This window comes from Symphalangus syndactylus, chromosome 2 (assembly GCF_028878055.3).
Source record: "Symphalangus syndactylus isolate Jambi chromosome 2, NHGRI_mSymSyn1-v2.1_pri, whole genome shotgun sequence".
NCBI classification, from domain to species: domain Eukaryota; kingdom Metazoa; phylum Chordata; class Mammalia; order Primates; family Hylobatidae; genus Symphalangus; species Symphalangus syndactylus.
This window is the reverse complement of record NC_072424.2, coordinates 116,057,600-116,083,247: the sequence shown is the minus strand read 5'-3', so window position 1 is coordinate 116,083,247 and position 25,648 is coordinate 116,057,600. Positions and strand designations below refer to the sequence as shown.

The 25,648-nt window shown below is 43.2% G+C and overlaps 1 protein-coding gene across 3 annotated transcripts in view; it reads right to left on the bottom strand.

Moving 5' to 3' along the window:
- ARFGEF3 (ARFGEF family member 3) overlaps positions 1–25,648 on the bottom strand; it is a 190,869-nt gene that overhangs the window by 71,514 nt on the left and 93,707 nt on the right. For all 3 annotated transcript variants that reach the window (XM_055265344.2, XM_063622611.1, XM_063622614.1), the window contains 5 exons: positions 24,590–24,923; positions 18,723–18,835; positions 16,750–17,660; positions 1,866–2,032; positions 321–486 (listed from right to left, as the gene is read on the bottom strand). In XM_055265344.2, coding sequence (XP_055121319.2) covers positions 321–486; positions 1,866–2,032; positions 16,750–17,660; positions 18,723–18,835; positions 24,590–24,923 — 1,691 coding nt within the window. The remainder of the gene's footprint in view (positions 1–320; positions 487–1,865; positions 2,033–16,749; positions 17,661–18,722; positions 18,836–24,589; positions 24,924–25,648) is intronic.

Sequence of the window (25,648 nt, the reverse complement as noted above, 5' to 3'; positions counted from 1 at the left end):
GAGAACTTCCAGGAATAATCCTTGGCCTACACATCCTATAGATACGGCCTACAGTTTTACACCAACAGACAAAGGTGCTAAGTTAGTCCTCATCTAATGGGGCACAGTGAGCCCTACAGACTCCCACATGGAAAAGGGACAGAAAATTCCCATGAAGTGAACTCATGACACTTCCCTGGAACTGTCACCATTGCCAGGGAAGCTTTGTGGGTGCTGTTTCAAAGTCTGCTCCAAGCACCAACACGTCTCTGAAAGAGGCTTTAAAGCATGAGCCGTCCCACCCTGCCACGTGCCCCAAGGCCTTGCGATGAACCACTGACCGGTCAGCATTGTGATGAGGGGAAGGCTGTTATCTTCTGGGCTGCCCCAGTAGCCAGCCTCTCCAAGCATGTTCCTGTCCAGCACCTGATGGTAGAGCTCCTCAATCCAGGCCTGGGAGAAGACCATTAGCACGCCGCTGGTCTGCACCTGCTTCATGAAGTCCTTCTACAGAGAGATCGCATGAGAAGGTGACCACATAACACCCTGCTCACTAACAGGCTCCTAAGTGCCTCTGCTGCCTCTTCACATCACAGAGCCCTGAACTAAACCAAGGCTTGTGTATTGGGTAAGGGGGCGGCAAGTGGGGAGAAGTAGAGATGGAGAATTCCCAAATGTGCTGAGGTTTCCTTCACTGGTGACACCTTTTGACAGATACCTTGCAGAAGGATTAGAGAGACTGCACTTTACATTCTTACTCTTGGATGTGTGGGAAGGTTTGCAACTGCACAGATGTCTTTAATAGCGTAAGAGCTTCCTTTTCTAGGAGTCCCAACAGCAGCAGAGGCGGAACGCGCTCCTGCAGGAATGTGCACATTTCCAGAGATACTTCACTTATGCTCATGAAGCAATCACTTACCTTTGGGAATTTACAGTTTATCAAGCAAGCAAATGATTGTTGATTTCCTTCACGTAGATCCACGGATTTAGGCTCAGGAACTGATAATAGGGTACACCATGGAGTGGCTTGCTCCAACACAGGAGCTAACCACAGGACAATCAACATTCTCATTGCACCCCTTACAGGAGGTGCTTATGAGCAACAGCCAGTGAGCTTAGTTCTGGGTCAACAGTAGGTCTGGGAACATGTTGGAATACGGTAAAGAGTTTTTATAGGTGCACACCTTCAGCCAGGCATGGTGGCGCATGCCTGTAATCCCAACACTTTGGGAGGGCAAGGTGGGAGGATTGCTTGAGCCCAGGAGTTCAAGGCTGGCATGGGCAACATAGCGAGACCCTGTCTTTACAAAAAATAATTAAAAAATTAGCCAGGCATGGTGGTGCACACCTGTAGTCCCAGCTACTTGGGAGTTGAGGTGGGAGGAGTGCTTGAGCCCAGGAGTTTAAGGTTACAGTGAGCCATGCCATGATCACACCACTGCACTCTAGCCTAGACAACAAAGCGGGGCTCTGTCTCAAAAAAAAGAAAAACACAACTCATTTTCAGCAAATTTCTTGCACATCTTCTGATCTCCCTTAACACGTCAATGATGTGGTTTTGAACAGGTTTTATACACGTTTAATAATGACACAAGATGAAACTACTGGGTTATCCCTGGGCAGCCATTTCCAGGGCCTCACGTCCATACATTCTTCACTGGAGCCCAGTGGGCAGCTCTGTGCTCACGGTGCTGGGCAACTGTATATCTGTGCCCTTATATATATGTCATCTCCTTCCATCCCCCAAAGTCCTACTGGCATTACCAATCTAGAGCAGTGTGGAACAAAACACGCTGTGCCATCTCACTCAGGGCACTGAGGCTAGGCTGTACACCAGGAGGCCACAACCTGCCCTCTGCCAGTCCAACGAGGGACGGCACACTCACCATCACGCCTGGCGCCAGGGTCGGCCGCTTCCTGTAGTAGTCACCATGGGAGAGCTTCAGGTTGAGGAGCAGGGCACAGTGTGCAGCTGTGTAGAGGCTGTCTGCGTTCATCAGCATCTGGAAGCTGAGGCTGCTATTCCCGTCAAAGCCAGGAGAGTGCATCATGCCTAAGGGAGAAAGTGAAGGGACTTTTGGGGGTGTGAACAGTGTGCTTGGCAGGACTGGCTTCCAGAGAGCTGCGAACCCATTGTGAGAGATACTGCATCATATAGGACATTTCTGTGTAGCACTGACAGCTAGCCAGGAATATCCTCAGGGCCAGATACACACCCCAGCCTGGTGGCGAAGAGCATGCGCTCAGGAGTGGATCTGCCTGGGCCTGGATCCTGATCTCTTACTTAGCAGCTACAACTTTGATAAAATTATGTAAACCCTCTAAGTCTCACCTTCTTTTCCTGTAATAGGGAGAAGAATTGACTGCATTCTATCCCTAGTTTGAGCCCTCCGGTGGCTCCCCATCACGATGTAATAAAACTCCAACCTCACCCTCCTCTCTCCCTCTCACTCCCCAAAGCCACCCTGAGTGCCTGCTGTCCCTCAGCCACACCAGGCCTGGACCTGCCACAGGGCCTTTGCAGTTGTTTTTGCCACTCCCTAGAATGATCTCAGGATCTCTGGATGCTGCGCTTCCTCAATTCTGCCAAGTCTCTGCTCAAGTGACAGAGAGACCTTCCCTTTTAATTCCATTATTAAATAGCAAATCCACTCCTGCCTCCCACCAATATGCCGCTTACCTGGCTTTTAAAAAATGGCCTCAATGGCATTTATTCTACCCAGTTTTATATTAATATATACTTGTTTATCATCTGCCATCACCACTATAAAATCAATGAGAAGGTGATATTTTATTCATTTTGTTCACTATAGAATCCCCAATGCCTAGAACAGTGTTTGGTACATAGTAGACCCTTAAAAACATTTGCTGAATGAATAAGAATTAATAGACATGATTGCATGAGAATTAGATGCAATAATGCACATAAGATGTTTAGAAAAGTTATTAATACAACTTTTCAAAAGCAATAATGTTTCTTGAAAAGCTAAACATAGAATCACTATATGACCCAGCATTTCTACTCCTATATAACCAAAAGGACTGAAAGCAGGGATTTGAACAGACGCTTGTACATCAGTGTTCACTGCAGCATTACTTACAATAACCAAAAGGTGGAAACAACTGAAGTGCCCATCAACAAATGAATGGATAAGCAAATTGTAATATATATATAAAATGGGTATTACTCAGCCATGAAAAGGAATGGCGTTCTGATATATGCCACAACATAGAGGCGCCTTGAAAACATTATGTTAAATGTCAGGCACAAAATAACAAATATATATGATGCACCCTATGAAGTACCTAGAATAAATCAGAAGAAATAGAAAATAGATTGGAGGTTACCAGGGACCAGGGACCGGGGGCAGAGTACCTTCTATTTGGAATGTTAAGAAAGTTCTGGAAATACTTGCACAACACTGTGAATATAATTAGTACCACTGAATTGTATACTTAAAATTTATTAAAATAGCAAAGTCTGTTACATATATTTTTACCATGATGAAAACAAATAATAATGTAATACATCAAAACACGTTAGGCCAGGCGCAGTGGCTCACACCGGTAATCCCAGCACTTTTGGAGGCCAAGGCAGGCGGATCACTTGAGTCCAGGAGTTCAAGACCATCCTGCCCAAGAGGGTGAAACCCCATCTCTACTAAAAATACAAAAATTAGCCCAGCATGGTGATGCGTGCCTGTAGTCCCAGCCACTTGGTAGGCTGAGGAATGAGAATTGCCGGAACCCGGGAAGTGGAGGCTGTAGTTAGCTGAGATCACACCACTACATTCCAGCCTGGGCAACAGAACGAGACTCTGCCTCAAAAAATGAAAAACAAACAAACAAAAAACACGTTAAATTGTGCACTTTAAGCAGGTAAACTGTGTGGTATGTGAGTTATCTCACAATCAAACTGTTAAAAAAATGAGGAAATAAAGAGGTTCAAAAAAAACCATTAAATAATAGCTATTGACTTTCTCCCCACTATCTTTTCTTTAAGATATTTTACACTTACTAATGTTTTCATTTTGAAGATCCCTTTGAGCTTTATATAAATTAACTGAAAAAACAAACAACTATATCTCATGCTCTGAAGATGGGTTCATTCAGTCAGAGTTGTTGGTATCATGGCTCAAACTTTCACAGGGAGCTTGGGGTGAAAAAATTACTGACGTCAGCTTCTTTGCATCTATTAGTATGCTGGTCCTAAGGCCATCTGCAGACAGCCATTTCCAGGCCCTCAGGGTTCCTGACTATCTCCAGCCTGGTGGTCAGCTCGCAGCTTTGCAGTTCACAGACAACTGCACATCTGTGTCCTTACACTGTCATCTTCTCTTACCCTCCAAAGCCCCACAGGCAATACTAGCCCAGACAAGTGTGGAACAAAACACACCGAGCCATTCCTCTCAGAGCACCTTAAGAGATTTTCAATGAATGCGCCATTTGTTCCCGCAAATACTTGGAGGCTGAAATCTAGGGATGTGTGGGAAACAGTTCATCTCTACATTTGTGCATGCAAATTACACATGTCCATATACTCTGAAAATCATGTCTAAAATTATTCTTTAATAAAAAATATGGCTCATATGAAATGTAAGAGTTTTCTAGAATTAACAGTCAAAGAAATGAGAGATACAAATTTACAGCTAGAATGTTTATCCAGTGATGTTGTCCCTACGAATTTTTTTTTTTTTTTTTCCTGAGTCAGAGTCTTGTTCTGTCACCCAGGCTGGAGTGCAGTGGTGCGATCTTGGCTCATGGCAACCTCCACCTCCCGGGTTCAAGCAATTCTCCTGCCTCAGCCTCCCAAGTAGCTGGGATCACAGGCGTGCGCCACCACGCCCAGCTAATTTTTGTATTTTTAGTAAAGACAGGGTTTCACCGTGTTGGCCAGGCTGGTCTCGAAGACCTCGTGACCTGCCTGCCTTAGCCTCCCAAAGTGCTGGGATTACAGGTGTGAGCCACCATGCCCGGCCATCCCAATGAATTTTAATAAATAGGTAAGTAAGAAGATGTGGACCAGAGAATGCTTTCAAAGTTGAAAATAATTCAAGATCTTTGCCATATTTGAGGGCAGTATGAACATTTTTTGGTGGGAGTAAGCATATATATTATTCCCATAAAACCACCTTAGACAATCAAAGAGTGGGCATTATCTCTGCCTTATAAAACAAGGCAGGGGAAATAAAAAACTGTAGAAATTTTGAAGTTGCCTCAAGACATTTTCTACCAAGAGCACTTTGTGATCATGGGCTGAGGTACATTTTATAATTTTTTAAAATTTATTTTATTTATTTATTTTTTGACATGGAGTCTTGCTTTTGTTGTCCAGGCTGGAGTGCAATGGCATGATCTCAGCTCACTACAACCTCCGCCTCCCGGGTTCAAGCAATTCTCCTGCCTCAGCCTCCCCAGTAGCTGGGATTACAGGCATGTGCCACCACGCCCAGCTAATTTTGTATTTTTAGTAGTGACGGGGTTTCTCCATGTTGGTCAGGCTGGTCTAGAATTCCTGACCTCAGGTGATCTGCCCGCCTCAGCCTCCCAAAGTGCTGGAATTACAGGTGTGAGCCACCATGCCTGGCAAGGCTGAGGTGCATTTTTTTTTTTTTTTTTTTTTTTTTTGAGACAGAGTTTTGCTCTTGTTGCCCAGGCTGGAGTGCAATGGCACGATCTTGGCTCACCGCAACCTCTGCCTCCCAGGTTCAAGCAATTCTCCTGCCTCAGCCTCCCAAGTAGCTGGGATTACAGGCATGCACCACCAGGCCCGGCTAATTTTGTATTTTTAGTAGAGACGGGGTTTCTCCATGTTGAGGCTGGTCTCGAACTCCTGACCTGAGGTGATCCACCCGCCTTGGTCTCCCAAAGTGCTGGGATTACAGGTGTGAGCCACCACGCCCGGCAAGGCTGAGGTGCATTTAAAACGAAGATCAGACTGCAAGTGAGATCTGAAAACTGCCATCGTTGGTTAGAACATAAGCAGTGTATTTCAGCCCTGATGGTCCATGGGAACTCCTGGCACTCTCAAGGTGCTGGTGGGGCTAATTCCAGTTATCTGGAGGAGACATAGGGCACAAGACCACTCTCCTTCCATGGTAAAACAGAAAGTAGCATTCAGGGTTGGGTGTTTAACTATCTTGGATCATAGATGAAAGGTACAATTGAGTCTATCAACAAGGAAAAAAATGAATCTGTAAACGGCTTTCATTTTAGACATCAGTAATAATTCCTCTCAAAATGTTGAAACCAACTACTATTTACCTTGGGATGCTTTGGAAAACTGAGCACTTGCTCAGATGCTGAAAGTGAAAAAGGCCACTAATGTGAGTGTTGACATGGAGACCAAAATCAGCAGAGAAGTGACGAAGCCCCGGCAGGCACTGCTGGGGGAGATACCCAATAGGAAAGACTTTGTCAGGTTACCTTTGTTACAGGTAATCTGTTGGCACCAGCCTACACCTGCATGCAGATTAATTTCTTAAATTACAAAGAGCTGGCAAATTTGTAAATAAAACAAAATAAGGTCTATTTTGTCAACTTAAAGAAAACAGCCATTTTCTTGCTATGCCAGATATAGTTTACTGGTGATATTGATAACAATGGAAACATGATAAGAATAATTTATTAAATGCTTTCTATTGCCTAGAACCAATCTCTCCTCATACATCATTTTCTAATCCTGCCCTGTTGTTTACCAGTAAGGAAAGTGCCCCAGAGACAGTAATTTGCCCAAAGTTACACAGCTCAAAATTGGCCAAGGTCTTTTGGGCCCACACTTCAGATTTTTGCACTAGCCATGCTCTACTTGCTTCCAATGTCATGAAAAGATTCTGCGATATCCTGTACGTCTCTAGTAGATACTCTATTTTCCATTCTTCCCTCTGATTGGCCTCACTGATGTGCTAAACGATTTAGAGTAACAAACTATAAGAACTATGACCTTTAACATATTCTGACTCTTTGCATTGCCCAGTGTTCAGTAACTAAAGTTCATTCTCTCCCTCTATAATTAAGATGTGCTTTACTGTGGGAACAGGAGGATGGATCACCTACTTGACTGTTTACCAGGGGAAGAGTAGCTACAAGAGTAGCACAAGAGACCTCTTAAAGTCTCTTCTGTGTCTAAGAGAATTTGGTACTTCCTTTTTGGATAAACATTAATTTAGAACATTTAATAGTACTGAAGAGTATAAAAAATAAGAACAGTAGTCCCCGCTTCTCCCAAGGCCCAATGATACTTCTAACAGCAAGACTCACTTCCTTGTGTGTATGAAAATACCACAAAGCGAGATCACACTACATATGTCAAACTGTAACTTGATGTTTTCTAAAAATACGTGTTAGATGTGTCTTGATATTGACACTTCTGGGTCTGTTTCATTCTTTTTTAATGACCGTGCATATACCACTGCATAGTTACATTGTGGTTTGATTTATTTGATCTTAATGCTCTATTGATGGACATTTATGTTGTTTCAATTATGAAAAATGCTAAAATAATGAAATGAATGTTAGTACTTCTGCAAGTGTACTAAAAGCAGAATAAGTATATTAAGTTTAACAGATACATACAAACTATTTTCCAAATAGATTTATACCAATTTTCCCACCTACCAACTGTGCACAAGAGCACTCTTACACCCACTCTCAGCAACACCGGGCATTATCAGCTTTCTAAACCTTCGTGATAAGATTACACAACTTTGCTTAGTCACAGATTTATTTAAGTCTACGGCTCTAATTTTTATATAACATTACTGCTTTATGTTCTGATAGAGGTTGCAAGAAATTCTTTTAGAGATTTGGAAAAAGGCACAAAGAAGAAAATAATCTGTAATAACACCAGGCTGAGATAAGTAGTATTAACATTTTAATGTGAATTTTAAATCCTTTTTAAAATTACATTATGATATTTTTTCATACCATTAAATATTACTGGAAAACATCATTGTAAATGGCTATATAGGCCGGGTGCAGTGGCTCATGCCTGTAATCCCAGCACTTTGGGAGGCTAAGATGAATGGATTACCTGATGTCAGGAGTTCAAGACCAGCCTGGTCAACATGGTGAAACCACGTCTCTACTAAAAATACAAAAATTAGCCAGGCATGGTGGCAGACGCCTGTAATCCAAGCTTCTCAGGAGGCTGAGGCAGGAGAATCGCTTGAACCCAGGAGGCGGAGGTTGCAGTGAGCCGAGATCGTGCCACTGCACTCCAGCCTGGGTGACAGAGCGAGACTCTGTCTCATAAATAAATAAATAAATAAATGAATGGCATCTGCTGGTATGCTATAAATCTCTGGCTGAGTTTCTGTTCCTTTAGTGTAGGTTCCCAGGAGCCAATGAGATGCCAGGTATCCACTGGTATTTTTAAGTCTGTCGGGACTTAAAAAACGCATACATTTGCTGGGCTACAGTTTTTCAGCCACCATGGTTCCCCACCCCTCCCCCCACCCCCGCCGCCCACAGAGCTAATCAGCTCCAGAGGTTTTTCTGTTCTTGAACAGCATCTCCTAAATAATTAAAAATCCTCTAAGAGAAGCATGTGAAGAACAGCTTAAAGATACACCAAAAGGAGAAATTGAGTACATTGTGGTAAGGTAGCAGGAATGGGTATCATAGACGCATCCTAAGTCATATTTGCAAAGAATACTTAAAGACACAAGGAACATGGCAATAAAATATTAAGTAGAAAGTAAGTTACAAAATTACACATATGACATATTCATTCCCCCCATCCTGGTACTGTGCAGTGTAATGAGCGTGCTGTCTGGAGCCAGGTTCATATCCTGGTATCACCGCTTCCTAGCTATGTACATACCTTGGATGACTTATTACTTAACCTGTGTCTCAGTTTTCTCATCTGTAAAATGAGGATAATAGTGCTATCTACTTTATGGGGTTGTTATGAGTACTAAATGAGTTAATATCAGTAACACCCTTAGATAATGCAGGGCATACAGGAAGTGCTATGTTAGATTAGCTATTATCATCATCATTATTATTATTGTAGATACATGTAAATAAGCACATTCATATGATGAAAAATGACCGCAAAGAAAGATGCCAAGGTATTTCAGAGTCAGCTTCTAGGTGGTATGAATATTTATTTTGTGCTGTCTTTTTTTGTAGATACGAGGTCTTACTATGTTGCCCACTATGTCCTCCCACCCTGGCCTCCCGAAGTGCTGAGACTATAGGAGCGAGATTTTGTGTGGTTTTTATATTATTGTATTCTTTCAGTTTTATATTCCACAATGCCAGGTGTTGGTAGAGGATTTTGTCAGACTGCTTATTCTCCATTCCTGCTTCTAGAATACTTCTCTTCCTCCATTGATTAAAGCAAGCAAGCAAACTCTCAGCCTTTGAGGCTCCTATCATCTGGCCAGGTCTTCCACCCATCCTTGAAACTCTCTTTCACGATATGCCAGACACGGCCACATTCACTGACCACCCTGGCTTGGAGTCTGTGGCCTCCTCTTCACCCCAATGCCTCCTGCCCTTCCTGCCATTATCCTGCATGACTTCAGACTCTAGATGGCCAAATCATCCAATGCCAGGTCCTTTTAGAGTCTTGACAACCATGCCATCCATCATTCCCTCTATTCTGCCTATTCCCACCCACAGGCTCCTACAGTAACACTCAGAATCAATTCACCCCACTCCAGTGTTCTTCCTGCGACATCACTGATTTAGATGGCCCACTCTGACCGGAATCTTTCTGCTGGCTTGCTCAGGCACTCACTACAGCAGATTTTGGATGAATCCTCACCTTTCCCCTACTGTACTACTGCATTTAATCTGCAGAATAGATAAAGTAAGTACTACTGTTTATCATACTTACATTACAGGTAGGCAATGTGATGCAGGGAGAGGGTCAGTAACTTGCCCATGGTCACAGCTGTTCAGTGCTAGAGCTGGGATCTGAAGTTAGATCCCAGAAATGGCTAGAGCCCATATATATATATATATATGTGTGTGTGCCTATGTAAAATTCCTGAAGTTAGAGCTCAGACGTATTTATGTCTATATAAACTTCCTAAAAATTGGTTTCGTTCTCCTTTCTGTCTGAGACAGCATTCAAGAATGGAAGTCACCAATGACATTACAATAAGGATAACTCTGAATCCACAGTTGGTTTTTAAAACAAAATATGGTGCTGTATTAGAAACTGCTTGTTACTATATAAAACCATCTTCTTCTAACTTGGTAACAGAATCATGACTTTACTCGGGCTTGCAATGTGCCCTGTCTCCTAGAAGGGGTCAGTGAACTTGAGGTTGTTGTGTGGCGCTTCCAGAGAGCTCCTGAAAGCAGCCGTATTTAGCTCTCAGGTGGCTCCTTTGCTAGCCTTGCCCTCTTCCTTCTTGCTCAGACTATGGATGAGAAGCCAGCAGCTCCGCCGGCACCAGCTGTCTCGGTTCATGAGGAAACCTGAGGATGACAGTCACCTATTAACAAGAGTAGAGCAGAAAGACAGGAGCACCTGGGTCCCTGATCATTATGGAGCTCTGGAGGTCAGACCTCAGACTCAATTTAGAGGAAAGGAAATGAATCTCTTTCCTTTTGTAGTAATATTGCCTTTTTTTTTTCTTTTTTTGAGATAGAGTTTGGCTCTTATTGCCCAGGCTGGAGTGCAGTGGCACGATCTCAGCTCACCGCCACCTCCGCCTCCTGGGTTCAAGCGATTCTCCTGCCTCAGCCTCCCAAGTAGCTGGGCTACAGGCATGCACTACCACGCCTGGCTAATTTTGTATTTTTAGTACAGACGGGGTTTCTCCATGTTGGTCAGGCTGGTCTTGAACTCCCAACCTCAGGTGATCTGCCACCCCGGCCTCCCAAAGTGCTGGGATTACAGGCATAAGCCACTGCGCCAAGCCATCATCTGCGTTTTCTATACATGCAAACAAACCTAATCCTAACTGACAGAGGCAGCATAACATACTCATTTATTTATTTGAGGTTTTCTTCCTGTAATTTTACCTTCTGTATTATACAAAGATAGCAAGGTAAACTTGTATTTGCCATCTTTTGAGGTGTTTACACCACAGAGCCAAAAACGGAGGCTGGTAACAGCATAAATGCCTTCCTGGTTGTGTAGTCACAAAGCCAGAGCTCCTTCCAGAGACTTCGGCCCATTCCTTAGAGGGTGAAGAGACAGGGGAAGAAGCAGTGAGGCAGAGAAGGGAGAGCCCAGGCTGGGCAGAGGTTGCAGGTCTGTGGCTGCCCACCGCCTGGCAGTACCTGCAGGGTTGGCAGGACTTCCGAGGAGGGCGGACAATGGTAGCAAAATCATGGGACCCTTAGGGAGCCTATGACTGGAGATAATGGGGGCTCCCTGGTGATATAAGAGGCGAGGGGCCTCCCCTTACAGACACCACACAAGCTCCAGCTTCTGGTTTGACCCTGGGATAAGAACTAAAGGGAGGGCAGAGACCAAATGTTCTTCCTGCTAGGCAGGCTGGGGGGCTAGAGTCAGCTTTGTTTTAATGTAAAGAAATAGATATATCTTGTACAACTGAGATTTATACTTGCTACACTATCTTTTAGGAAATCTGGCACTTTATAAAATATTGTTTGCAGCGAGCCTTACAGTTGGTCAAAGTAAGTCACAAGACTGCAACTGAAAACCGCTAATCTAAGGAACAGCAATCCAAAGTCAGTGCCCATGACCCTTGATCAGTTGCCTTCCTTTAGTGCTGAGGAAGCACCTTACACAGATATCACTTTGTTCTACCCAGGATCAAAGAGGCATTTCTGCAGTGATCACAGCTCATGTCAAGCACTGTCTTTATAAAAAACGTACTTTATTTGCCCGAACATTTTCAAACTCCCCTACCATATGAAACTTTAATTGCTTTGAAAAGAAAGGCTCTCTTGAATCCTGTAGAATTAAGGAGGCTCATTTCAATGGCATATTACCTGTCTGAAAATAGGAGTCACTGAGAAACACTGAATGACTGTGATTCAGCCGAGAAAGCAGCCCCCTGATAACAGGGTAGGGATGAACGCTTGATGGACGTTTATGACAAAGTGAGGTTTGAAGCTTTTGACATCAAAATAAATAATGAGTGAAAGAAAGGGTTTATAACTCAGGGAGTTTTTTCCCTTCACCCTCTCTTCTGTTTTTACTTTCATAACTTTCTCTTAGAGGAACAAAGGAAATCTGCCATCTCCCTGTCTCAGTGGAGCATCAATGTTTCTCTTTTGCTAATTTATAATCATGGAAGTGGCGCTTGCAAGGGGGCAAGAGGACATGCCTCAGTCCAGAGATGGACGCAGGCCAGCACCCAGTGGCTGGGGGTAGCCAAAGCAACGATCAATGCCACCAGTTGAACCACAGCAGTGATGGAAGAGAGTCAGCTGTTGGTAACAGGACCACAGAGTGATAGGTCTGTAATTTGGAAGGAGAGTCCAACTCCTGAATAGAAAAATATTGTGATGTCACTAGAATTAAATAGACCTACAACTAAATTACAGTCAATAAAAGGATATCTGAAAACAACCAAACATTTGTGAAGTCTCTTTCCAATGTATTGATTTCTACGTTTAAAAAATAATTTCATAAAACATATTTGGTCTGATGGGAAATTTATGGAACTCTGAAATTTGGGCAGTCTGCAACATTTATAGGGCCATATTATGGCCACATAAAAAATTCACACAAGCCCTGGTTTTGCATGTACTATAAATAAGTATTGATTTGAAAGGTACACAAAGACAAAACTGAAGACCTGCTTTAGCCTCAAATTTTAAAAAGACTTTGCTAAGATTATGTTTCTTAATTCTCATAAGAAATGAGGGTGGTCCCTTGGAAGTCAGTCCTCACCACTGTGACAATTCATTCATCTGGAATTACTGGGGATGTATTGATAAAGAAGAAGTTATCTGAGAGCTAAATTTTATAGCTGAAACTTTGGCAGTGGAGTTATTTTGTATGGATAATTTTAATTTTTTTTTTCTTTGAGGCGGAGTAGCTCTGTTGCCTAGGCTGGAGTGCAGTGGTGCAATCTCGGCTCACTGCAACCTCCGCCTCCTGGGGTCAAGCAATTCTCCTGCCTCAGCCTCCTGAGTAGCTGGGATTACAGGCATGCGCCACCATGCCTGGCTAATTTTTTGTATTTTTAGTGGAGATGCGGTTTTGCCATGTTAGCCAGGCTGGTCTCAAACTCCTGGCCTCAAGTGATCCACCTGCCTCCTGGATAATTTTAATTTTAAATAGAAGACCCTAACTATAATTTTACTGTTTCTTGATGGCTCAAGGCCATCATTATTACTGCAACCAGTGGCCATGCTGTGCTCTAATACACAGCTATTCTGGGGACTAGCAATGTTTGCTGGGCTCTCTGCCCTGGCACGAGGGACACCAAGCTGGTGGGAGCAGCCAAGGCTGCCAAACCTCTCCATATGAATATTCCCAGCTGGAAAGAGGCAGAGGCTCAAAGGATCCACCAACTGCTTCCAAAGAACAACTTGAGAGGCTTTATGTACAACTCCCTCAGCTCATGAACTATTGCACAACTTTTTTTTTTGAGACAGAGTCTCGCTCTGTCTCCCAGGCTGGAGTGCAGTGGCACGATCTCGGCTCACTGCAAGCTCTGCCTCCCGGGTTCATTCCATTCTCCTGCCTCAGCCTCCCAAGTAGCTGGGACTACAGGCGCCCACCACCACGCCCGGCTAATTTTTTGTATTTTTTAGTAGAGATGGGGTTTCACCATATTAGCCAGGATGGTCTCGATCTCCTGACCTCGTGATCCGTCTGCCTTGGCCTCCCAAAGTGCTGGGATTACAGGCGTGAGCCACCACGCCTGGCTGAACTATTGCACATCTTAAGAGACCAAAAGGCTTGGTGCAGTGGCTCATGCCTGTAATCCTGGCACTTTGGGAGACCAAGGCGGGAGGATCGTTTGAGCCCAGGAGTTCGTGACCAGCCAGAACAACACAGTGAGACCTCATCTCTTCTTTATTTCCTTCTTTCCAACACAGTGAGACCCTTTCCCTTCTCCTTTCCCTTCTTCCTTCCCTTTTCCCTTCCCTTCTCCCTTCCCTTCTTTCTCTCTGCCTTGCCTTACCCTGCCCTGCCCTCCCTTGCCTTCCCTTCCCTTCCTTTCCTTTCTTCTCTTTCTCTTTCTTTTCTTTCCTCTCTTTCTCTCTTTCTCTTTCTTTGGCAGCGTCTCGCTCTGTTGCCCAGGCTGAAGGGCAGTGGTGGAAACATGGCTAACTGGAGCCTCAACCTCCCAGGCTCAAGTGATCCCCCTGCCTCAGCCTCCCAAGTGGCTGGGACAAAGGTGCACCACCATGCTTGGCTAATTTTTGTATTTTTTGTAGAAAAACATTCTCCCTATGTTGCCTAGGCTGGTCTCAAACTCCTGAGCTCACGCAATCCACCCGTCTCAGCCTCCTAAAGTGCTGGGATTGCAGGTGTGAGCCACCATGCCTGGCCAATACCCCATATCTACAAAAGAAAAAAAAATTTGCTGGGTGTGGTGGTGCCTATAGTCTCAGCTACTTGGGAGGCTGAGCCACTACATTTCAGCCTGGGCAACAGAGTCAGACCCTGCTACAAAATAAAAGAGAGAGAGACTGAAGAACAACTTCATCAATTTACAACCAATAAATATTGATTGAGAATAAGCTGTACATATCTTGGGACCTTAGCACATAGCACAATTCAGCTCTCTATAAATGTTGGTTGAAGGAGGATTTGGGTGGGTGTGTCTGAGAGAGAGAGAGAGAGACAAAAAGAGAGACAGACACAAACATGCACAAAACACACCCCTAGAATGTTCAATAAGAGAATGTCAAATTTAATGACAGTGGTATAAAAGATATTAGGGAGAAAATAATTTTTTAAGAAGAGTATACATTTTCCTAGTCTTCCAGTGAAACATGAATCTTGTTTCACACACAAATAAAAAAATCCAAAATTTGTTATATTTAACTCCAAAAGAAAAAATATTGAGGAAAAAAATTATGTTAGGTAGCCTTAAAAATTGATGTGAAATTAGGAAATAAGGTATGAAATTCTTAGGAAATAAGAATTAGGAAAGTTGAGAAATCATGTCTCTTTACTTCCTTTTCTAGGTCATGTGAAAATTTCTGGAGTAAAAATTCTGTGTCTCCTTTGGTGCTTGCTACAACTTTGGATCATTCTCATATTAAAAAATGTTCCAGCTGGGCGCAGTGGCTCATGCCTGTAATTCCAGCACTTTGGGAGGCCGAGGTGGGCGGATCACGAGGTCAGGAGATCGAGACCATCCAGGCTAACACAGTGAAACCCCATCTCTACTAAAAATACAAAAAATTAGCCAGGCGTGGTGGTGGGCGCCTGTAGTCCCAGCTACTTGGGAGGCTGAGGCAGGAGAATGGCATGAACCCGGGAGGCGGAGCTTGCAGTGAGCCGAGATCGCACCACTGGACTCCAGCCTGGGTGACAGAGCGAGACTCCGTCTCAAAAAAAAAAAAAAAAAAAGGAAAAAAAAATTTGTTCCTTCTTATATATACGGAGATTTAAGTGTCTTTTTCTTGCCCTCTTGAAAAAGGACAATTTGGTCAGCTTCTTAAAGATACTTGTTAAGTTACACATCAGTCAGCTTCTAACCAAGTTCCAGTAACTGGGATACAATTTTTTCATGTATGTGTGTGAAGTTTTCTTTGTTAGAAAATAAAAAGGAAGTGAGACAAGGTCTCAGCCCTCAAAGAGCAGGGAGTCTAGAGAGGGGATGGTGGAAGGGACAGTGGGTGCATTAACAAATGACTGTGATAAATGCACCAAGCACAATGACAAACAGAAGTTCAAGGTTAGGTGGTAGAAGAGCAAGTGGTGATCGTGGCTTTTTAGCAGTTCTGTGTCAGTTCCCAGGGTCAGCCCTTTGGATCTGAGCACACAGGCTTAGGGAGATTCATTCGCCTCAGTATTCTGTGGTCAAGAGACCCTTGTACTTCAGGGAAAGGCACAGATGACCTCCTTGGTATCACACGAACATTTATTCCTACCATAAATTTTATGTACCCATTAATTGCTTTCTTTCTGTATTATCTTTCAAGAACACTATCTTAAAAATAATGATTTACTATGTGAAATGCTACTAGTTCCCTGTATTCTTTATCTGCTTCCTCCACCAAAACTCTAGGTGATTCTCTTCTGCCCTTCAATAATACCAGTATGATTTTCTGATGTGATTTGGCCACTACTCCCCTCAGCACCACTGTTTATGGTCTGAGTCACAATTCAACAGACGGAAGGATCTGAGATGGGAGAATGCAACATTACCAAGCTATACTGGACTGTCACACATCGTTTGCATGTTCAGTAGAATTCAGAATATATTGGGAGGACTTGGCATGCAACTGATCCAAGACAGCATTCAAAATTGTTTATATTTTGATACACCAAAAGTACATTGCTCTATGAATTTTAGACACCAAGACATAGACGCATACTGGGAATTCAATATTTTAAGAATTACAGATTGTCATCTTGTTTCAAATCAGTAGCACCTTTCTAGAATGCAGCTACTTCTCATTCTTACTTTACATCCTATACATTTATCAGCCTCATAGTATATTCCAGCCATCGACTGCTGTAGAATTCAAATAAACCACCAATAGGTCTTAGATTTCTTTGCCCTCTTTAAACTGGGGAAACCCAAAGATTCATTAACATGCTTTGAGCACTTCAAACTATAAGCATGATAGTAATTGCCCATTAAGGCAAACTGCTCTGAATAATCTTGTTGACTATACAGCAGAGAATTATTTACAAACCTGAGCAGAAAGTAGAGGCAAAGTTCTGCAGAGCAGTATCCACCTCCTCTACACTGGAGAGAGCCAGGAGCCGAGGGATGAGGCCTTCCAGGGACTGTATGAACAGCCTGGCGCTGTGCTGATCCGCCTCCTGGTTCTTCAGCAGTTTTAGAGACAGGGCGGCAGTTCGCAGGGACCGGTGGCCTAGGCAGTCCCGGGGGGTCTGCTCTTCATCGGCTAGTGAACAGTTGTCTGACCCAATGTCCGACACGTCGGACCTGCCCGAGTCCTTTTCTGCTGCCATTGAGTACTGATCACAGGAATCAAACTCTGTCCTAGAAAAGTCTTGGTCATCAACGCTAAAATTGCTCTCACTATACCTAGAGCCATAGGACCTTGTCCTGCAGTCTACTGACAGGAAGTTAGTTATGTCGGGGTAAGGGACCGTGTGGCTTCTCTGCACGACATCTGGCTGGTCTACTGCCTCTGTTTCCACTACTTTGCTCAGCGTCTCCTTGCCCTCTGGGATGGCTGGCGACTTGAGACTGTTCTTGTGGTTTCCCGAATGGTCCTCGGGTGTAGTCTGACCCAACTCTCCCTCGAGAGTGGTCTGGCCTGTGTCTGTGGTGACACTGATGCTGATGTCAAGGTTCCTCTCGTTCCCTGACTCCCAAGGCGTGTGTTCTGAGGATAGCACTCGCCGCTGCCAGCGGAAGTCAGCCTCATTGATCTCCATGGAATCTCGGCTCCACTCAGCCCCATCCTTCAGCTCCTCAAGGCGCAGAAGCAGCAGTTGCACCTGACCTTCGCTCAAGCCCTTCCCCTGGCTGAGCTCATCCAGGGCACCCAACAAGGTGCAGACACAGGACACGGCCGCATAGCAAGCTTCGATGCCACCCTTGATGCATGCTTCGGTCATGCCGTCCATGATGCTAAACAGTGTTCAAAAGAGAAAATGGAATAAATGCATAAAATGTAGAAAATATCTCTGAAAGGAACAAGAGTGTTAGCCTGGCAAACAGCATAGTATTCAAAACAGATAGTCTGATTTGCATAAAACAAAATGGTCCGGGCAATGAATAAAGGAAACAACTATGCCTAGGTAGGCAGAGGAAGATCTTCAGATAAAGTGGCCTGCATTGGCCGGGCACAGTGGCTCACGCCTGTAATCCCAGCACTTTGGGAGGCTGAGGCAGGCGGATCACTTGAGGTCAGGAGTTTGAGACCAGCCTGGCCAACATGGTGAAACCACGTCTCTACTAAAAATACAAAAAATTAGCCAGGTGTGGTTGATGTGTGCCTGTTATCCCAGCTACTCAGGAGGCTGAGACAGGAGAATCATTTGAACCCGGAAGGCAGAGGTTGCAGTGAGCCGAGATCGTGCCAATGCACTCCAGCCTGGGCGACAGAGCAAGACTTTGTCAAAAAAAAAAAAAAAAAAAGTGGTCTGCATTGAATCACACTCCCTCTTGGCTCGCTGGTTTATTTGGGTACAAATAGAAGCTCCTGATGAGCATTTATGACCTTCCCGAACAATCTCACTTTTGTATTATGCTCAGTGTTTCAAATAGAAAATAGTTATAATGGTTATATGATAATGTGGGCCTTCCTCTATAAAGTAAACATATTCCTAAACAGATGTATGTGAATACAACTATTACAAGCCCTGTAATATTCAGTTTTCTAGGGGGGCTACATATGAAGAAATCCTATAGCTACAGTATTGTAAATCAAAAGCTCTTCTCTAAAATAATCCCAATGAATAATTATTGTACATTTCACTTGGTACATTTGGTTTTAAGTCAATATGAAAATATAAAAAGTTCCATGATTACAATAGAGATATGTCTTCTCACGTAGCTTGTGGGTGAATTATTAAATAGACACATTTCATATAATGTAGAATTTTTTTAAAATTTCAGGGATTTGTAAGCAAGGTTAAAAGTCTTCAGAAAAGCAGCCTCAATAAAGACCTAAAAGGATAAATATCATACAGTTTGAGGAGATCCAGATGAGACTTTCTTTTTGAAATTGATCTTTTTCTGGACTCTGATTCAGTGGAGCTGGGGCCTGCCAAGTCACAGAGACGCTCTGGGCTCCCGAGTATCTTAAAGAAAAAGGTAAAAGAGTAACAGAAATGTGGATATCACAAACAAGCACAAGGTTTTTAAATTGTGAGATCAAATAAACATGTACTTTCCCTACTGAGTGATATAGTATAAGGAGAAACAGAATTATTTGGAATTTCCAATCTTAGTAAAGCTGATTTAGGTTTTCTTCTTGACATATGGTGTATATCAGGCTCCTGGCTCTTCAGCTCAGGGCTGGCTTAGACAAAGAAAATTCTCAGAGGGATTGTTGAAAAATCTTTTCTAGCACAGAACTAGAAAATACTTGGATCTCTGTTCTTTAGTAAGATTGGCCTATAATATAACCTTCCTGGACTCTTTTTGTCTTATTTTGGTATCAAGTCGGCTAGCTTCATCAACTGGATGGAGAAGTATGCCCTGTTTCTCACCGCTGAAAAAGTTCATGGAAGATTGGAATTACCTGTTCCTTGAATGCTTGTATAACTTGTTTCTAAAGCTACATGGGGCCAGAATTTTAATGGGAATCCTTTAACTACTTCTCCATTTCTCTAAAGATTATAGGACTATTCAGGTCCTCAATTTCTTCTTGAACCAACTTTTTAAAAGTTGCATTATTTCCTAGGGACTTATACATTTTACCTGGTTTTCAAATTTACTGTTCGAAAGATGCCTTAATACCCTCTTTTATTTCTTTAATGTGTGTAATATCTATAGCTAGGTATTTTTTTCATTTTTATTTCTGTTTATTTGTACCCGTTTTGAAATTTTTTATTGCTCTTGAGAACAGTTTTTCAGTTTTCTTAAGCTTTTCAGTCCTAACATTTTCTGCTTTTTAAAATCCCCTATATTTCCTTGTCACATTACTTTCTTCTTTTATCCTTATTTTTCCTCCTTTCTACTTTCTTTGTATTTATTCTATTCTTTTTTTCTAACTAAGCTGGAGAATTAGGACATCAAGGTTTTCTGCTTTTTAATATAAGGAGTTAAAGCTATACATATCTTCCCATTTACTGCTTCTCACAAGTTTTCTTATGTAGACTGTTCATAATTGTTCATTTCTAACACATTTTTATATACATACGGTAGAAGTCTATAGAAAATGTCAACTCGAGGCTAGACTGATTCAAGGAAAGATGGTTAATGCAGTGCGTCTGCAGCAGACGTCCTATCTATCGTATGTCCATTCACTTTCAAAGTGATTGATAGTCCAAGCAAAGCAGGAAAAGGTCCATTATATAGAAGAAGCTGTATTTTAAGTGGCTCTCCTCTTTCCCTCTTTCCATATTTCTTTCTTACCACAGAAATTGAACACTTCTGCTCTCTAGGAGGAACAGAAATGAAGCTTCCACTTTTTGTTGATATCAAAAAAAGAGTGACAATGCTGGGGCTAAAGTCAGACAGGCTCTCTCTTTCCCAGCCCCTCTCTACAGGCCTGCAGCCCCGTGGCTGGACCCTCTGAGCCTCACGATGCTCCATCCCTTGCTGGAAGGATAAGCGCATTTCCAAAAGATGGAGTGGAAAACCTCACTGTCTCCTGGGATCCCACTATAATTTAAAATTCAGCTTCACCGGTAATAGATATTCACTGGTAATAAATTTGATAATTTTTTTTTTTTAAGATGGAATCTCGCTCTGTCACCCAGACTGGAGTACACAGCAGCACAATCTTGGCTCACTGCAACCTCTGCCTCCTGGGTTCAAGCGATTCTCCTGCCTCAGCCTCCCAAGTAGCTGGGACCACAGGTGTGCGCCACCACACCAGGCTAATTTTTTTGTATTTTTAGTAGAGACGGGGTTTTACCATGTTGGCCAGCCTGATCTTGAAGTCCTGACCTCAGGTAATCTGCCCATCTTGGCCTCCCAAGATAATCTATTTTAATTCTCACATTAATCTTGTGCTTATTTCTCAATTGCTTCAGAATCTGGAGGGAAAGGGATGAATTGATAAGGTTTCTGGAGAACCCTCAACAAAAACTAAAAGGAAAGATGTTTTCATCTCAGCTTCTTCAGGTGGGAATGAGAGTTGTGGGATCAGTGGCTGGGGGGCCGGAGGTCTGATAAAGACTAGGGAACTTCTAAAGCCGAGCCATAGGACAGAAAAGGAAGCAAGGTGTACTTTTTCATTACTGTTCATTTGAAGGGGAAATCAGAAACAGAAAAGGGGCTATGCTTTGAAAAGCAAAAATGTCCTGTATGTCCTTGATCAATAGGCACACAGTGCACATGGCAGAGTGACAAACTAAAACAAGAACAGGGAAATAACATACCAAGCCTTCAAACTCTAAAAGGCTAAACAAACATCCTGGGTACCCAGCGGTTTTCTTTGTATGCACAAGCCCTGCACATTTTGGTATCTAGGTTACCAACTTTCCCAAATGATTGGTTTTGTTGTATAAAGTGGAGGCGCTGCTTTTCAGAACATCCTGGCCCCAATTAGTCTGCTGAGCTCCTTGGGGCAGCACCGCCTGGACGTGCTACTTGGGTGCTACCATCAAATTCTAGCCTCAGCTCTGCAAAATGACCCTGGGAAGCTAGAACATCTACGATGAACAGAAAAACATAACTAACTTCCTTGTGCAGTACAAAGGAAATTATTTAAAACATATTTAGAGACCTATGGATGCCATATGCAAAGTATCTACTTAGCATCCAGGTACCAAGTGGCTCTACTGTGGGCAGTGACTGCTCTAGTGCCTGTCATTTCTGAGGGGAAAAGAAAGGTTGCTGCTGCTTATAAAATAGCCTCTTTGTAGACATTTTGTTGGTCAGTCAAAAGTTACTAAACACTTATTCTGATTCAAGCATTATAGTGTTAAATACTAGGGGAAAACATATAGAAGCAATTTATACACAAAAGTATAGTTGAGGAGACAAGAAGCTTGTTCCCCATTCTATTATGAAACAATCAGTGTTATGGGATGTATAATCAATTGCTAAATGGCGGGATGGAATTTCAAGAAGAACCTGATCAGTGGTCTGAGGAAGCCCAGCCATGAAGGACAAGGATTCTGATAGCAAAGAAGCAGCCATACTTAGAATATCAGGCTTCACCGTCTTAGCCTTATGACTCACAACATGAAGGACTTTGGGCAAGTCACTTCTCCCCCCAGAGCCTCAGCTTTCCCATCTGGAAAATGGACATAATATTATCTTCCTAAGGGAGTTTGTAAATAAGCTAATGTGAAGTGGCAGCGGTATCTAGCCTGTTGCAATTAACCACTCAATTCTGTGAGGGGGGAGTGGCCCACAGGAATAAGGGACAGGAAACCCTGAAGAGGCGGGGAGGTGGGAATTGAACAAAGCAGATCAGTCACATGGGATGAAGGTGCATCCAGGGAAGTGATGGAAAATGCAAATGATGAAAGAAGGCTCTGGAAGCTGGGCACAGTAACTCGGCCTTGATGGGAGAGTCAATGAAGAGCCATTACAGAGCCCTGGGCAATGGGAAAATTGTTAACAGTGGTGATTTATGGACATAAATCCAGTAAGACAAAAGGAATAAAACAGGCAGGAGAGGGAGGCCAGCTAGAATTCAACCAGCTATTTTCAGCCTCCATGTTTTTTCTCTTCCTTAGAATAGCAATAAGTACACTACATATTTGTTTAGCACTTGATACTTACAAAGTACTTAGGCAAACTTTAGTGCATTTTGAACTTGCAACCTTTGGAATATTATAACGATGTACAGATGAGAAAACTCTTCAGTTCAGAAAATGATTTGCCTATATCACAAAGCCAGTGTGTGGCAGAGAGAGGACTTGAACCCTGACTCTTAAACTCAGGCTCCTGAAATGGGCAGCTGTTCCGACACCAAGAAAAAGGGGCTGCTGGGGGTCATTTGCACTGCAATGTGAGAGTCAAGTCCAGTGATAAGGATGATACAGGAAAAGACCGTGGGATTAGGGTCAGCCGGACCAGGGTTTGCACCTTTTCTTTTTCTTTGGGACTTTGGGCAAACCATTTGACCTCCTAAAGCCTAAGTTTCTTTGTGGGAGGGAATTTCCTTTTTCTCTGGCATCACACTTCTATGAGGAGGAACATCCATCCAGTGCAGTAAAATTCTAGGCCTCTCTTCTCCCTTCCTCTCATTTCTTCCAGGTACAGGAAGAGCCCCTGATCGGACTGGTGAATTTAGGATAAGGAGCTGAGCATGCCTCACTGGCACCTCTCTCTCCCATCTTCCTGGGGATCTGCCAATCAGAGGAAGCCCACGCTTGCCCCTCCAGGATGCAAGTTGAACAGGAGTAGGGGAGGACCCTGGGGAAGGGCCACTGCTGTCTGAGTGGTGAAGAGTGGTCTAGTCTCACTGGCCTCCAAAGCTGTATTTTATCTGCCCGTCTAGTGAAGATCAGTTCTTAAAGCTGGCCTTTTGATCTCCATTGCCTGAAGCTCTGGTGGGAAAAAGAAGTAACATTCTTAATTGGTAAAAATAAAGTTGATGGCCGGGCACGGTGGCTCACACCTGTAATCCTAGCACTTTGGAAGGCTGAGGCGGGCGGATTGCTTGAGCTCAAGAGTTTGAGACCAGCCTGGGCAACATGTCTCTACAAAAAAGATAAAAATTAGCCAGGTGTGGTGTCATGCAGCTGTGGTCCCAGCTACTCAGGAGACTGAGGTAGGAGGAACACTTGAACTCAGGAGGTCCATGCTGCATTGAGCCGTGATTGTGCCACTGCACTCCAGCCTGGGCAACAGAGCGAGACCCTGTCTCAAAATAAATAAATAAATAAATAAATAAATAAATAAATAAATAAATGAATGAATGTTGATATACAACCTCGCAAATTTATTATGAATAAAAAAAAATATATGTGAAGTGCCTGGCATATAGTAAGCAAGAAAAAGAATGGTAATTATTATTGTGGGCTCATAGATTTTCTTAACAGCCATTAAATCTGGGCTACTCCTTAATTTCTAGAAATAGTGGGTCAGAACTTTCCAATACTCATTACAATAAAATCTCATTAAAACACCAAGAAAGAATTCAAATTTAACTTCTCAGATATTGGTTGGCAGCAATGATTGCTTAAGATAAATTAATCATCAACAAGGGAATTTTGCTACTCTGGTTTTTGGTGAGGCGGGGGGTGAGATACCAAAAGGAAATGCAGTTTGACCTTTATGAACAGATTCACAAATACAAAAACACTCATGACTTTTCTTTTTGGTTCTTTGAGAGAAGGTAGAGGAATCTTTGTTTGAAGCACTTTCAAAATAACCCAATTCTGCCTCAAAACCGTGAAGTAGCACACTGGGATGGCTACTGCAATCTGGACAACCTTTATGTTCTCGCTGGGGTCATGACATTTGGGAGAAATGAGGCAAAAGAATGGGACAAAGGGATTCCTCTCAGCAATCAGAGACTGTCAGAGCTCTTTTTTTGGATACTGTGCAACCTGAGTATAAAATCATTTTGAAATCTAATGTTGGTAAAGGCGAATAAACACATATATCTGCACAAACAGCACCTAAGGTAGAAGAATGAAATCTCAGCATGGGCCTGGTCTGGTGCACATCTAACAGTGTCTTAACAAGCACTAGCTCGATTCTCAAATGGTTTTGCATCAGTGGGCATCACTGACCCCTCCTACCCCAGCTTGCAATACATGTACACACGCACTGAATCTAGAGACAGCATTTGTTACTGGACACCATGAGGCAGTAATGAAGTTCCCGCAAGTGATTGGCAAGCCTTTCTGAGCGCTTCTTGTACACGAAGCGCTGGTCAGGCCCCCTTGTAAACCTGGTGGTGATCTCCAGCGCCTCCTCACCTCTTTCATTATTTTGATGGCTTCCACTCGGTGCTGGGGTGGGGGGTAGAGCAGCACTCGGTGGTAGAGGGACTGGAGCACGGGCTTCATGGAGTCCACAGACCCCACCAGCCGGACCAGCTCGGCTGCAATGTAATAGATAGTCCGAGCCACAGGTCCGCTCAGGGCCGGTGCAGTGCAGGAGCAGCCTGATCCCCGGCCGTGGTCAGACACTCCCGGAGACGCAGAGTCCGACTCCAGGCTGGTACTGGTGCTGCTGCTGTGAGCAGAGGTGATGGTTTTGTCGTGAATTGGATTCCCCAGGATCACGATGAGAGCAGGGCAGAGGTTTTTCCTGGGAAGAGATGGTGAGAAAAGTAACTTTCCCCACAAGCCAAATGATAAAATTTACTCTGTGAGTAAACAGATGCCATAGAAATGACAAGAGTGGGGCTCTTTACTGCTTCTTCTTTTGGCTACATTTTGCCTGTTTTCTAAGTCTCTTTAACATTTCTGGGTATTTCAACAATACTTTTCCTCATAAATTGAGCTAGCATGAATGAAATAAAATATAAGAGAAGCATTAAGAAACCATCATAAGTGAAGAAATGGACTCAAAATGCTAAATGGCTGTTATAAAGTTTCATATTACTATAAATAACAAAATGATTTCTCATTTGAGAAGTTAATTGCAAATTCCATACTGACACCTGTCATTTGGCTTCCTTCCTGTCGATAAGCCCAGGGACCCAGAACAATCAGCTGGCTGCCTGTGGGGCCTGTCACTTCTGGGAATCTCTGACTATGATTAAGAGACTGGTATTCAGGTTGAGATGGAGCTAGGGCTAGAAGTAAAGCTTAGTATCTCTTGCCCCCTGCATAAGTTATATGCTTTTTGAATGAGCTGAAAACACAGAAACATTTTCTGGTTCTGGTCTCTCATGATCCTATGATACAAACCAAAGAGGGCCCTGGAAGCATATTCTGCCATAATCATCATCGGTTTTTCTGTGGATTTTGGTCTGATGGATGTCAACAAAGCAATTTATCTGCTTCATTATTATTATTATTATTAATTAT